Raw genomic sequence first — 12,007 nt, 5'->3', positions numbered from 1 at the left:
TTATTTTCAATCAGAATACTGAACAAGAAAAAGGAAATCCATGAATCTGACCCCGTGGGATGGTCTTTATGTTCTGGGTGGTTGAGAGGTTTTGTTTTAGTGAGGCATTTATAATCTTGGGAACAATAATAGAGGAGGGATAAAACATAAACGTGTTTGTAATATGTAATGAAAATATATATTTTCCACATCATACTATCTATTGTTTCTTTGTTACTATGGCAAGGAAAGGGGATTCAGAGGATAATCTAATGTGCAGATAAGTTGTCTTAAGTCAGTTAAAAAGGCACACTTTTTTCATCTTGAAAGAAAATAAAATTGCTGTAAATATAGACTGTTGATAGGAAGATTATAAAGTAGAAGTAGAAGCAAGTTTAACTTGGCCAGACCAGAGCTCAGGGAAGAAACTGGGGAAAGAAGTCAGATCACAAATTAGTGTTTCATTCAAGTGATTTTGTAGAGATTTAACATCTTCTGGAAGTGTTGTTCGTAGTGGTGAGTGGGAGACGAGATAAGTGAGGAGGAAGACATACAGCAAGTGTCTTCGTGGCAAAACATCATCCACAAGTACTTCTTTGGCGTCGATTACATATTCAGAGTAGCAGTGAGCATAACCCCTGCTTACATATACTTTTTCTTTTAAATCCTCACCTGAGGATATGTTTACTGACTTTAGAGAACGAGGGAGAGAAACACTGATCAGTTGCCTCCCGTGTGTGCTCTGACCTGGGATCGAACCCACAATTTAGGTACGTGCCCTGACCGTGGATCGAGCCCACAGCCTTTTGGTGTACGGGATGATGTGCCAACCAGCTGAACCACCTGGTCAGGGCAGACCTTATGTTTTGCTGTTGGAGTTGTGGGGGCTGGAGAACAGACCTTAAATAAATGCCATGAATTAAATAAATCTATAGAGTATTGCAAAGAAGTACATTTGTGGGATATGGGATTTTTAATAGAGGCAAGGGTCAGAGAAGACCCTCAATAACACTAAAAGGAGTGACATTGAAGCTGCAGCTTGGATATGGGGGAGAGGAGGGCTGAGGTGTGGAGGGCAGAGGTGGGGTGCTATTTAACTGTCCTATGTCATTTAAGAAATACAGTTTATGTCTTGACCCGGCACGACCCAAATACAGTCATTCACATGCACCCATGTTCTTCTTTGATGCCATGCAGTCTATTTCCTAGTCTGTGTCATTAGAAAAATGCTGGCTGTGACCCACTAAGTGGATTTTGCACTCCACTGATGGATTGTTATCAGCATTTTGAAGAACACCTCTCTCTCTCTCTTCTCTCTCTCTTTAAAGATTTAATTTATTTTTAGAGAGAGGGGAAGGGAGGAAGAAAGAGAGGGAGAGAAACATCAGTGTGTGGTTGCCTCTTATGCACCCCCTACTGGGACCTGGCCTGCAACCCAGGCATGTGCCCTAGACTAGGATCAAACCAGCGACCCTTTGATTCACAGGCCAGCGCTCAATCCACTGAGCTGCACCAGCCAGGGTGAGGAACACCTCTCTTAAAGCCTTTTGCACAGAGAGAGAAGCATGTGAAATGCAACACACTAAGGTGAAATCGTAGGCAAGAACTATTGAATTTGTGTCTGAGAAAGGAGAAGATGCAGAAGCTACTCTGGAGACAGTGTGACGTAGGGTGACATAGTATAAAGGAGAAAAGAAGTTAGAGATAACACAGTAATAATGGGGTAGTCCAGGCTGACAAGCCGTCTTAAGCCATCTTTTGAAAAGCAGAAAAGGTGCTGTTTTCCTGGCTAATCTTGGGTAAAGGTGTGTCATCCCTGAGGACAGCGTGGACTGGAAGTGTGAAACCAGACATGAAACTGTCCCCGTGGGAAGTGTGTCTGCGATTCCTCTGTCCCGCTCGCCACTAGAGGAACCCTGCGTGTTGGGCTTCCTCATAAGCTTTCTTTTGAAAACCACTCCTCTCGCCTTCCCCAAATCTGTTTTAGAAATCGAGATTTTTGTCAGCAGAGGCTATAGTAGTTTTACATTTCCCCTTACTGGAAGACATGGTTTAGCTTTGTTTATATTAGAGAAAATACTTGTCTCGGAATTAAAACATTATTATAATTTTTATAACTTTTTTGTGAAATTTTAAAAATTCACTCACCATTCTACTATCTAGACAACTGATATTTATTTCCCCTTGTTCCTGTCAAGCCTTGATCTTTTATAAAGTTTTGTGAGGTTATAATCACCATACGGTATATATGGTTTTTGTTTTAAGGTTTTTTCACTTTTAATTTTTTATAAACACCTTCCCAGGTTTTTTCATAGCATTCACTTATCATTGTTAATAACTTCCTTTATAAAGTAATATGTTGCATTGAAGCACTACAATATAATTAAATATATATTTATTACTAGGCTTTTTGTTGTTCCCAGTTTAATATAAAAAATAATCCAATCTGAAAGAACCTGTGCAACCCAATGTCCATAGCAGCACAATTTACAGTAGCCAAGTGCTGGAAGCAACCTAAATGCCCATCAGTAAATGAATGGATCAAAAAACTGGTAGCTCCAACTGGTGTGGCTCAGTGGATTGAGCACTGGCTTGTGACCCAAGGGGTCGCTGATTCGATTCCTGGTCAGGGCATATGCCTGGGTTGCAGGCCTGGTTCCCTGGTGTGGGGCCTGCAAGAGGCAACCAAACATTTATGTTTCTCCCTCCCTTCCCCTCTGTCTAAAAAGAAATAAAAATATTTTTTAAAGAACTGTGGTACATTTACACAATGGAATTCTATGCAGCAGAAAGAACGAACGAGTTCCTACCCTTTGCAACAGCATGGATGGAACTAGAGAGCATTATGCTAAATGAAATAAGCCAGGTGGTGAGAGACAAACACCATACAATCTCACCTTTAAGTGGAACCTAATCAACAAAACAAATAAGCAAACAAAACAGAACCAGAGACATTGAAATTAAAAACAATCTGACAGTAACCAGAGGGGAGGTGGGAGGGGGTAATGGGGGAAGGGTTTTCAGGAATAACTATAAAGGACACATGGACAAAACCCAAGGGGGTGTAGAAGCAGGGGAGGGAGGTGGGGATGGCTGGGATGGGGGGGTAGTGGTTGGGGGTAAATGCAGACAACTGTACTTGAACAACAATAAACTAATTTTAAAAATAATCTATGATGTAAGCTTTCATTTAACTTGATTTTAAAATAAATTGTTACTTGACTCTAAGCATGGCAACCATGGGTATGCATTGCTAAGTTTCCTTCTATAGGGTTGAACTACTTTTACTCTTCAGAAGAAGAGTCACATGAATATACATTTTATGTTGCTTTTCTGGCATTGGAGTTTGTGTTATCTTAATTTTTTTTTTTAGTTAAACATGTGCCTCATTTTCTAAGTTTAAGTTTTTTCATTATTGACAAATGTTTCCTTATTTTTATAGCTTCTTATATTTCATTTGTGGATATATAGTTTTTTTCCCCCCCGCCATATTTTTTGTCCACTTACCAGTTGTTAGCTGCTTATGTACAAGCAAGGTTCTTTCCATTTTTTTTCTGATTGTGGAACGGAAATGTATAAGTCTCTTTTGTTTTAGAAATAAACTATGCTTGTAAGGTGCTTTTCCTTTAAAAAGTTACCTTTCCCGTCTTGGTCTCGTTTGCTCACCTGACTCTTAGGTTTTGGTGTATTCCTGGTGTCAGTTCTCACATTTGCCTTAACCAGCTGCTGCAGTGCAAAATATGACCTTATCCTGGATGAGCAGGCGGAAGACTCAAAATCAAGTCACTCGCATGCCAGTAAAAAACACAAGAAGAAAACTCGTCACTGCTCTGAAGAAAGAGAAGAAGAGGACTACCTGCCAGTCAAAAATACTAATCAGGTACTTCCGATGTCCAGACTCAGCTGTGGAGAAGTAAATGTTTTATCCCTTTGTGAATTGCATGTCAGTGATGGGCATGTTCTAACTCTAAAGTGTAGAATGGTTTCAGTGGGGAGATGAACTTTAATTTTCAAGAATATGCATCACAGATTATGAAAGATTACTTTTGAATTAACTCAGTATATAGTTCCACATTGTAAAGCAAGCAGTTTCCATACCACCTGTGGGATGCTCATTTGTTCCCACTGAAGGCAAGTGTGCTTGTGCCGAAACAGCTCTTCTCACTTAGCGTCTTATCACCAGTGTTATGCACAGCACTTAACAGCTTGGGAGGGCTTAGGACCTGCAAGACACTTATTCCCTTTTGTATTGTGTATATGAAATAAAAACAGCACTCATAATTAACTTGATAATCCCAAAAGCTTTTCTGAACAATACGTTTTCAAAGATGATAATAGTAAAAGTTCCTGAAAGAGAATTGATTATAAAGAGAAGAACGCATTTCCAGCCTGCATTTTGGCTCTCAGCTAAGCGCAGAACCAGTTACACCGCAGCTCATTGCATTCACTCCACCACACGTAGACATTTGAGCTGGGCCCTGGTGGGCGAGGAGGATGTCAGCAGAGACACAAACAGAGAGATGCAGTGTGGTGGGCGCAGGGGAGCATTCGCTGTAAAAGCTGGGCTTAAGTTTCCACACTGCTAGTCACTGATGTGATCCCAACAAGCTGCCTTTCTGAGCCACAGCTTCCTCCTCTGTGGAGCTGAGATAATACTTCTCAGCCATGGTGTTCAGGTCGAATGAACACAACACGTGTGCTGTCATTTTCTACCCTGGCTTTTGTTACTCCTTTTACTGTGACAGTAAATCACTGTGTTTTAAGTCCATTGGAGTACTTTTTAGTTGGATTTGTATTTGGTTTAATTTCTTTTTTGACGTTTAAGGATTGCTTTAAAAATTTTTTGTTTTGTACTTTTAAACGTCATTTATATGATTCCAAAGTAAACAAAGTGGTGCATGCAGAGAACTAAGCTTCTGTCCCTGTCCTCTCCACCTTCGCCCATGTAGTTAACTATCCTATGTGTTCATGATTTCTTCTTCATTTAAAAATTTTTCAGCAGGCCTATGTTTTTTTTATATATACATATCCTTAGCCCCCTGTTTTCCGGATAACACGTGTTCCTCCTCCTGCTGTCGTCCAGCCGGAGGTATAACCTCTGCTTTGCATAGCCCTTTGGTGGTTTCAGGCCTGCCATCCCGCGTGCCCTGGCATCAGCTTTGAAGGTGCACCTTTGTTGGCCCCCCAAGTCATCCGCACCAGGATCAGGAACAGCTGACACCCTCCGAGTCTGGACGGTGAGGTGGATGCTGTTGCCCCCATCCCACAACAGAGGGCGTGAACACCGAGGAGGGAGGCAGCTCGGCCACAGTCTTACGTGGTTCATAGAGAGCAGAGGCACAGTTTAACTTCAGCCTTGCGCTCCTGAGGACTCCACTGCTGCTCTTCTTACCCGGAATGTATTTGTTTGTTTTCTTTTTTAAAACCTGTTGTTAATCTAATATAATTTGTCCCAGAGTGCAACAGTCCAGCACGATCTAGTAGGAATGTCTTCCTCCTAGTGTCTGTACTCTGTTATAAAATTAGCTGCTTTTTAATGGTGGCTGCATCGCATAGGTGAATATTAATGTTTTCCAATAAAACCCTTAACTCTCGCCCCTAGCCTGTGTACGCCTCTTTCAGCTGTAGCGCGCCATCCCGCACAGGTGCACGGGCTCGCCAGTGAGTCCAGGCCTGAGGCGTACCTTGGTGTGTCTGAGATCCGAGGTTTAAAGAAAATCAAAGGACTGGCTGCATTTTGAGTCTGTTATTTCTCCCCCTTTTTGTAAATCATTTTTATCCTGTCGTTGGCTTACTCAAAACCTTACAGTGGCAAATATCCTCGTTTGGGCAGAGTAAAAAGTATCAAATGATATTTTTGGGGAATAATGTTAGTATTTTTTCAAGAATTTTAAGGTAGTTGACAACTATAAAATTGTTAAAGTCAAAATAATCTAACTTTATTTCTTCCCTCAAAGTGTATCGAAGCAAATGGGTTTTTTCTATTGAGGTAACACTGATTGGTAACATTATGTAAGTTTCAGGCTCAACATTATTTTTTTTAAAGATTTTATTTATTTATTTTTAGAGAGAAGGGAAGGGAAAGAGAAAGATAGGGCCGAAAAGCATCAATATGTGGTTGCCTCTGGAGAGCACCCAACTGGGGACCTGGCCCACAAGCCAGGCATGCGCCCTGACTGGGGATCGAACTAGTGACCCTTTGGTTCACAAGCCAGCGCTCAATCCACTGAGCCACACCAGCCAGGGCAGGTTCAACATTGTGATTTGACATCTGTGTACACCAAAGTGAGCTCCACATCTGAAGTCTAGTGTCAGTTCATCACCGTACACCTGACCCCCTTTCCCATCTGGTAACCACCAACCAATCTTTTGTCTGTATCCATGAGTTAGAGCAAGTTTTTAAATTTTATACTTTTATTTAATAATATAGCTAAACTAATTTTCTTTCTAATAAAACAACAACATATATATTTATGGTTTCAGTCAACCCCAAATTTTTTCTATTACTCTGATTTTTATCCTTTTGATTTCAGTCTCAAAAATATAATCATTACAGTGAATTTTTAATATGAGGTAATTTTGGGGTATAGCTCAGATTTTTCAATTTGTTGGCATTTTGTTTGGTGAGCCTCGTTTCCTAAGAATGTTTTAACTTCTTTCTTCAAGCTCTTTGTTTTTTATTAAGTGACAGCCTTATTGTTCAATTCGAAAACTTCTCTATTTAATTTTTCCACCCCATGTCTTAATTCCAGAGGTGGTTTCTCTCTGTTGAGGTTGGGGTTTTACTGGGGTGCAGGAAGTGAGCACCCCGCTGTGGGTTGCCTGTGAGACGTATTCATACTCGTTGTCAATCTTCCTCTGTGGTTTTCATAGGTGTTCAGTGTTCTTCTAACTTGGGGCTCTATTTTTGCTGTAATTTTAATCCCTTAATGTTATTTCAGTGATTTAGATTTAACTGAGTCTTAGATTTCATCCCAGAGACCAGAGCAAGCATAATTTTTAGTTAGATTAGACATTCTTTTTTTTTTTTGACTGCCTTACTTGAAATCATTAGCTAGGTTAAGTTGGTTGCTTTAAATTGGCCATTTTATGGTATTTTTTTTCTTTCTTTTTAAGCCACATGCTAGTTTAATCATCTTTCTTATGTCTTAAATGTGTAAAATGGTAAGAATTTTTGAAAGTCTGTACTGGGAAGGACTTAGAGCTCATCTGATTAATTTCCTTCACCTTAGATATGAAGAGCCTGACCCCACAGGCCTGTGGGCCTTTATGTTATAGCTTAATGGGAGAGCTGGAACTTTAATGCTTATTTTGACTCAGTCAGATGTGGGGTTTGTTTGGTTTGTTTTTTTTTTTTCATTATTCTGTATCACCCCATTTCAGTTCTATATATCAAATTATTGATCAATTAAATAATTACTTTCAGTGTGTGCAGATGTCAAGCCTCAGGTTCTTATTCCCAGATGAGGATGACACTGTGCTCCAGAGGCACTGAGCACTGTGCTAGCCCGTACTCGGACGGTCTGTTCCAGCACGGCTTCACCCAGGCACCAGGCTTCTCCTTCGTGCTCACAGTGTGAGTCCTTCCCTGCTCTTCAGCTTTCACTTACACGGCTTGGCTCGCCTTCTCACCGTCTGTCCAAACCCAAAGCCCAGCCCTCTCCTCCTCTGAGGCTCCTCTCAAGTCCTGACTCCTCCGTGAGACCTTCCCTGAGAAATCGGACTTCGCGAGTATTTCTTGTTTGGTGCTGCTCCTAAATGGCAAAAACCATTGAAACCCATAGCTGCCTACTTCAAAGCTTGCGTAACTTTGAAATTACTCCAAGTTGGAGAGGTTTTAAGGTTTCAGTTCATTTCAGAATTTCAGGTTTCTTAATTTTTTCGAAGAATTAAATACTGCATAACCCTCCACCTCTCATTTTAAACACTCAAAGCATTTAGGTGCCCATATAGGTAATAATGTGCTAGAGATTTTATAGAGTTATATATACATCAGCTAACCATCTCTTTATTTTAAAAGTATTGCCTCAGCCAATTCAGAAATTAGGTATATAGGCAGAATTGCACATGGCTACCTTTTGTGTATATTACAGGAAGCACAAAAAATTTTTTTGTATCTAAGGATACTATATTTTGCTAGAAAATAATTGGTAAAGAGTTAAATCAACTACCAATTCATTTTGCTACCTCTGGAACTCTTACAGAATGATAAGAACTACTGGGGTTGTATGGAAAATCATGGATCGGTTTATAATGTTCTATTTCCTAAACACTCATTATAGTGATCGTGTTGGATCTCTGTTCACGTCCTGCAGCCTTCACGCCAGGCTTAATGGGTGGTCTTGGGATGGGCTGTGGGGTCATTACAAACCATTTCCTTAAAATGCATCCATCACTCCAGATTTCAAACCTTGATGTTTATGTCTACTATAATAATATCTATGGTGATAGAGTTGGGACCCTTGGGAGCTCAGTCCTTAGGATTTTGCCTTTCCTCTGAGAAATCTTTTAAGAAAGTTGGATTTTACAAACTATCTCTTGAAAGAACATTGGCTCTGGTCTTTTTAGATTTCAGCCACATGCTGAGATAACTCATTTTAATTAGCAGTAGAATACAAGCAGAAATAGAATTGTTGTAATTATCCCTCTGCTATGTGGGAAAATTACTACTGCTATGTAATATTAAGAATAGAATTAAATGTACTTTATTATCTTTGAGGCAATGAATTATTCATTCTAGTACTTAACTCATTTTTAAGAAATATATAAATGATGATTTTGATTGCCTGGCCAGTACAGCTCTGTTGAAGCATCTGCTGTAGACCAAAGGATCACAGGTTTGATTCCTGGTTAGGGCACATACCCAGGTTGTAGGTTCAATCCCCAGTCAGAGCACATATGAGAAGGCAACCATTCCATATTTCTCTCTAACATCAATGTTTCTTTCTCTCCTCGCTCCTCCCCTTCCTCTCTAAAAGAAATTTTAAAAAGGACCTTGAGTGAGCATTAAAAAAAATAATGATTTTGATAAAAACATATTAGCTTAGTCTAAAACAGAAAATTTTGTTTTGAAGATTTGGAAAGGAGCTCTTATAAGCATTTTAAATATAATCACGCAGACTGAAGAATGCAGTATATATTTTATTTTCTTTTTAGACTGACTTGTCTGAAACCTCTTCCAGCTCTGTTACTTAAATGATGTCTTCTGTATAGGGTTCTTTTTTTTTAAATAAACTAATTAATGATGTCTTTTTATTGGTTGGTTTATTTAAGTGTTATTTTTGTAATGTATTTTACTGATTATGCTGTTACAGTTGTACCAGTTTTTCCCCCTTTGTCACCCTCCACCCAGTAACCCCCATTCCCTCCAGTAGTGCCCCTCTTAGTTCATGTCCATGGGTCGTGCATGTAAGTTCTTTGGCTACTGCATTTCCTGTACTGTTCTTAATATCCCCCAGTCTATTTTGTACCCAGCAATTTGTACTTCTTCATCCCTGTACCTTCCCCCCTCCAAGCTGATAACTCTCCACATGATCGCCATATCTATGATTCTGTTTCTGCTCTGCTTGTTTGCTTAGCTTGTTTTTTTAGATTCAGATGATAGTTGTGAATTTGTTGCCATTTTGATGTTCATAGTTTTGATCTTATTTTTCTTATATAGTTCCCTTTAACATTTCATTTAATAATGGCTTGGTGTTGACGAACTCCTTTAGCTTTGCTTTGGGAAGTGCTTTATCTGCCTTTCAATTCTAAATGATAACTTTGCTGGATAGAGTAATCTAGGTTGTAGGTACTTGCTATTCATCACTTTGAATACTTCTTGCCAGTAACTTCTAGCCTGCAAAGTATCTTTTGAGAAATCAGCTGATAGTCTTATGGGAACTCCTTTGTAGGTAGCTCTGCTATTTCCTCTTGCTGCTTTTAAGATTCTCTCTTTATCTTTAACCTTTGGCATTTTAATTATGATATGTCTTGGTGTGGTTCTCTTTTGATCCAACTTATTTGGTACTCTCTGTGTTTCCTGGAGTTGTATATCTATTTCCTTTACCGAATTAGGGAAGTTCTCCTTCTTTATTTTTTCAAATAAGCTTTAAATGTATTGCTCTTTCTCCTCTTCTGGCATCCCTATGATTCAGATGTTGGTATGTTTGGAGATGTCCCAGAGTCATCTTATTTTATCCTCATTTTTTAAAAATTCTTTTTTTTCTTCTTGTTCTGATTGAATGATTTTTCCTTCCCTTTTTGGTTCCCAGTAGATTTTTCTTTATTTCACTTAATGCAACCTTCATTTCTGCCTGGGTCTTTTTTATGCTGTTGCAGTACCCAGTGATTTCTTTGAGCATCCTGATAGCTAGTGGTTTGAACTCTGCATCTGATAGGTTGCTTATCTCCAATTCATTTAGTTCTTTTCCTGGAGTTTTGTTCTGTTCTGTTATTTGGGCCATATTTCTTTGTCTCCTCCACTTGGCAGCTGCCCTGTGTTTGTTTCTGTGTGTTAGGTAGAGGTGCTTTGACTCCCTGTCTTTGTATTGTGGCCTGTAGTAGAAAAGGCACCGACTGGCTGAATGTGGCTTCTTTACATCCGTGGTTGTCAGATTTCCACACAGATCGGTTTTCTGACGAATCTGGGCAATTTTTGTTTTGAAGTCTAGTTGTAATTTTTGCTGAAGTTGTGTGCGGAGGCGAAGCATGTTTACCTACACCTTCATCTTGACTGGAAGTGTGTACAGGGTTCTTAGGGGAATTTTTTGCACATCAATTATGGGTCCACATTTTGGGGGAGCTGGAGTAGGAGAGAGGTGGAAAGGTAACCGCACATAACCAGGACTTTTGGTATTATAATTTTGCTCTAAAGACCTGTTCTGATTTCAGCTGGACAGTTTCAGTTCCTTGTCTTTGGATTTGATCCTTCCTTGCAGCTGAAATAGTAGATACAAAGCAATGAGATTGATAAGAAAAATGGTAAAATCTTTTTCTGAATTATTTTTCCTTTTGAATGTACAAAATTTCTGGCATTAGTGGTAGTGTTCATATTTGAGCCATTACAACCACTGGCTAATGGTGGACTTGTCTAACTTTTATTAATTGATAGTGATTTTACGATTTATTTGTAATGTTCTATTACTTTGACAGGACATCTACAGAGAAATGGGGTTTGGTCACTATGAAGAAGAGGAAAGCTGTCGGGAAAAACAAAAGAGCGAAAAGAAAGACCGACCTCAAAACCGAAGTCGCAGCCGATCTCGAGAAAGGGACAGCCACTACAGTGATCGTCACAAATCCAAGTACCAGACAGACCCCCATGGAAGAGAAAGGAGTAAAAAGAGAGACCGAAGCAGGAGTCCCAAGAAATCCAAAGATAAAGAAAGATCTAAGTACAGATGAGAATGAAAAATCATACAGGAGTGGCTAAAATATTTACTTATCTAACTTGGAGTGATAGATGTTCAGAATTTGTGTCAAAGCAGTTAAAGACTCTGCTTGGTTTTTTCCCCCACATTCTCATTATGTTTCTTTTTATATTAATACTGATTGTGTAGAGCACAGAAAGACAATAAAGAATTGAACATTTTCTTTGTATACTTTTTTACACTAATTCTGTTGTTATACATAAATAGTAGTCTTCATTTTTCAAGTCTTTCACATCTTCCGCCTTTCAAAATGAAGTATTTCGTGCCTACAAAAACAAATACCATTTATATAAGGTACAAAAAATAATAAATATGTACCCATCAGCCAGCTTAGGAAATGAATATTCCCTTCATTTTAGAAGTCACTTGTGCCCTGTCCTTCTCGAGTAATAATTATCATGAATTTTGTGTCTGTTATTCTTTTGCTTGTTATAGTTTTGCAACATATGTATCCCTAAACAAAATGGTAAGTTTTGTATGGTTTTGAATTTATATAAATGGTATAATGTATGCCCACTTCTGTGACTTGCTTTATTCAGCTTAGTACAGTACTTTCTGAGAGTCACTTGTTTTTATTGCCATATAGTTTTACGAGGTCTGTCTGGAAAAAGTCCAGA

At 39.1% G+C, this 12,007-nt stretch overlaps 1 protein-coding gene across 1 annotated transcript in view; it reads left to right on the top strand.

The window, feature by feature from the left end:
* Positions 1-11,552, top strand: part of PPIL4 (peptidylprolyl isomerase like 4) — a 28,274-nt gene extending 16,722 nt beyond the window's left edge. Inside the window, exons 12-13 of the mRNA XM_045843386.1 lie at positions 3,712-3,859; positions 11,113-11,552. Coding sequence (XP_045699342.1) covers positions 3,712-3,859; positions 11,113-11,364 — 400 coding nt within the window. The 3' untranslated portion in view covers positions 11,365-11,552. The remainder of the gene's footprint in view (positions 1-3,711; positions 3,860-11,112) is intronic.
* The last annotated feature ends 455 nt before the right edge of the window (positions 11,553-12,007 follow it).

Source organism: Phyllostomus hastatus, unplaced genomic scaffold (genome assembly GCF_019186645.2).
Source record: "Phyllostomus hastatus isolate PE091 unplaced genomic scaffold, TTU_PhHast_1.1 phas_contig_40, whole genome shotgun sequence".
NCBI classification, from domain to species: Eukaryota; Metazoa; Chordata; class Mammalia; order Chiroptera; family Phyllostomidae; genus Phyllostomus; species Phyllostomus hastatus.
This window is presented reverse-complemented; position numbering and strand designations above follow the sequence as displayed.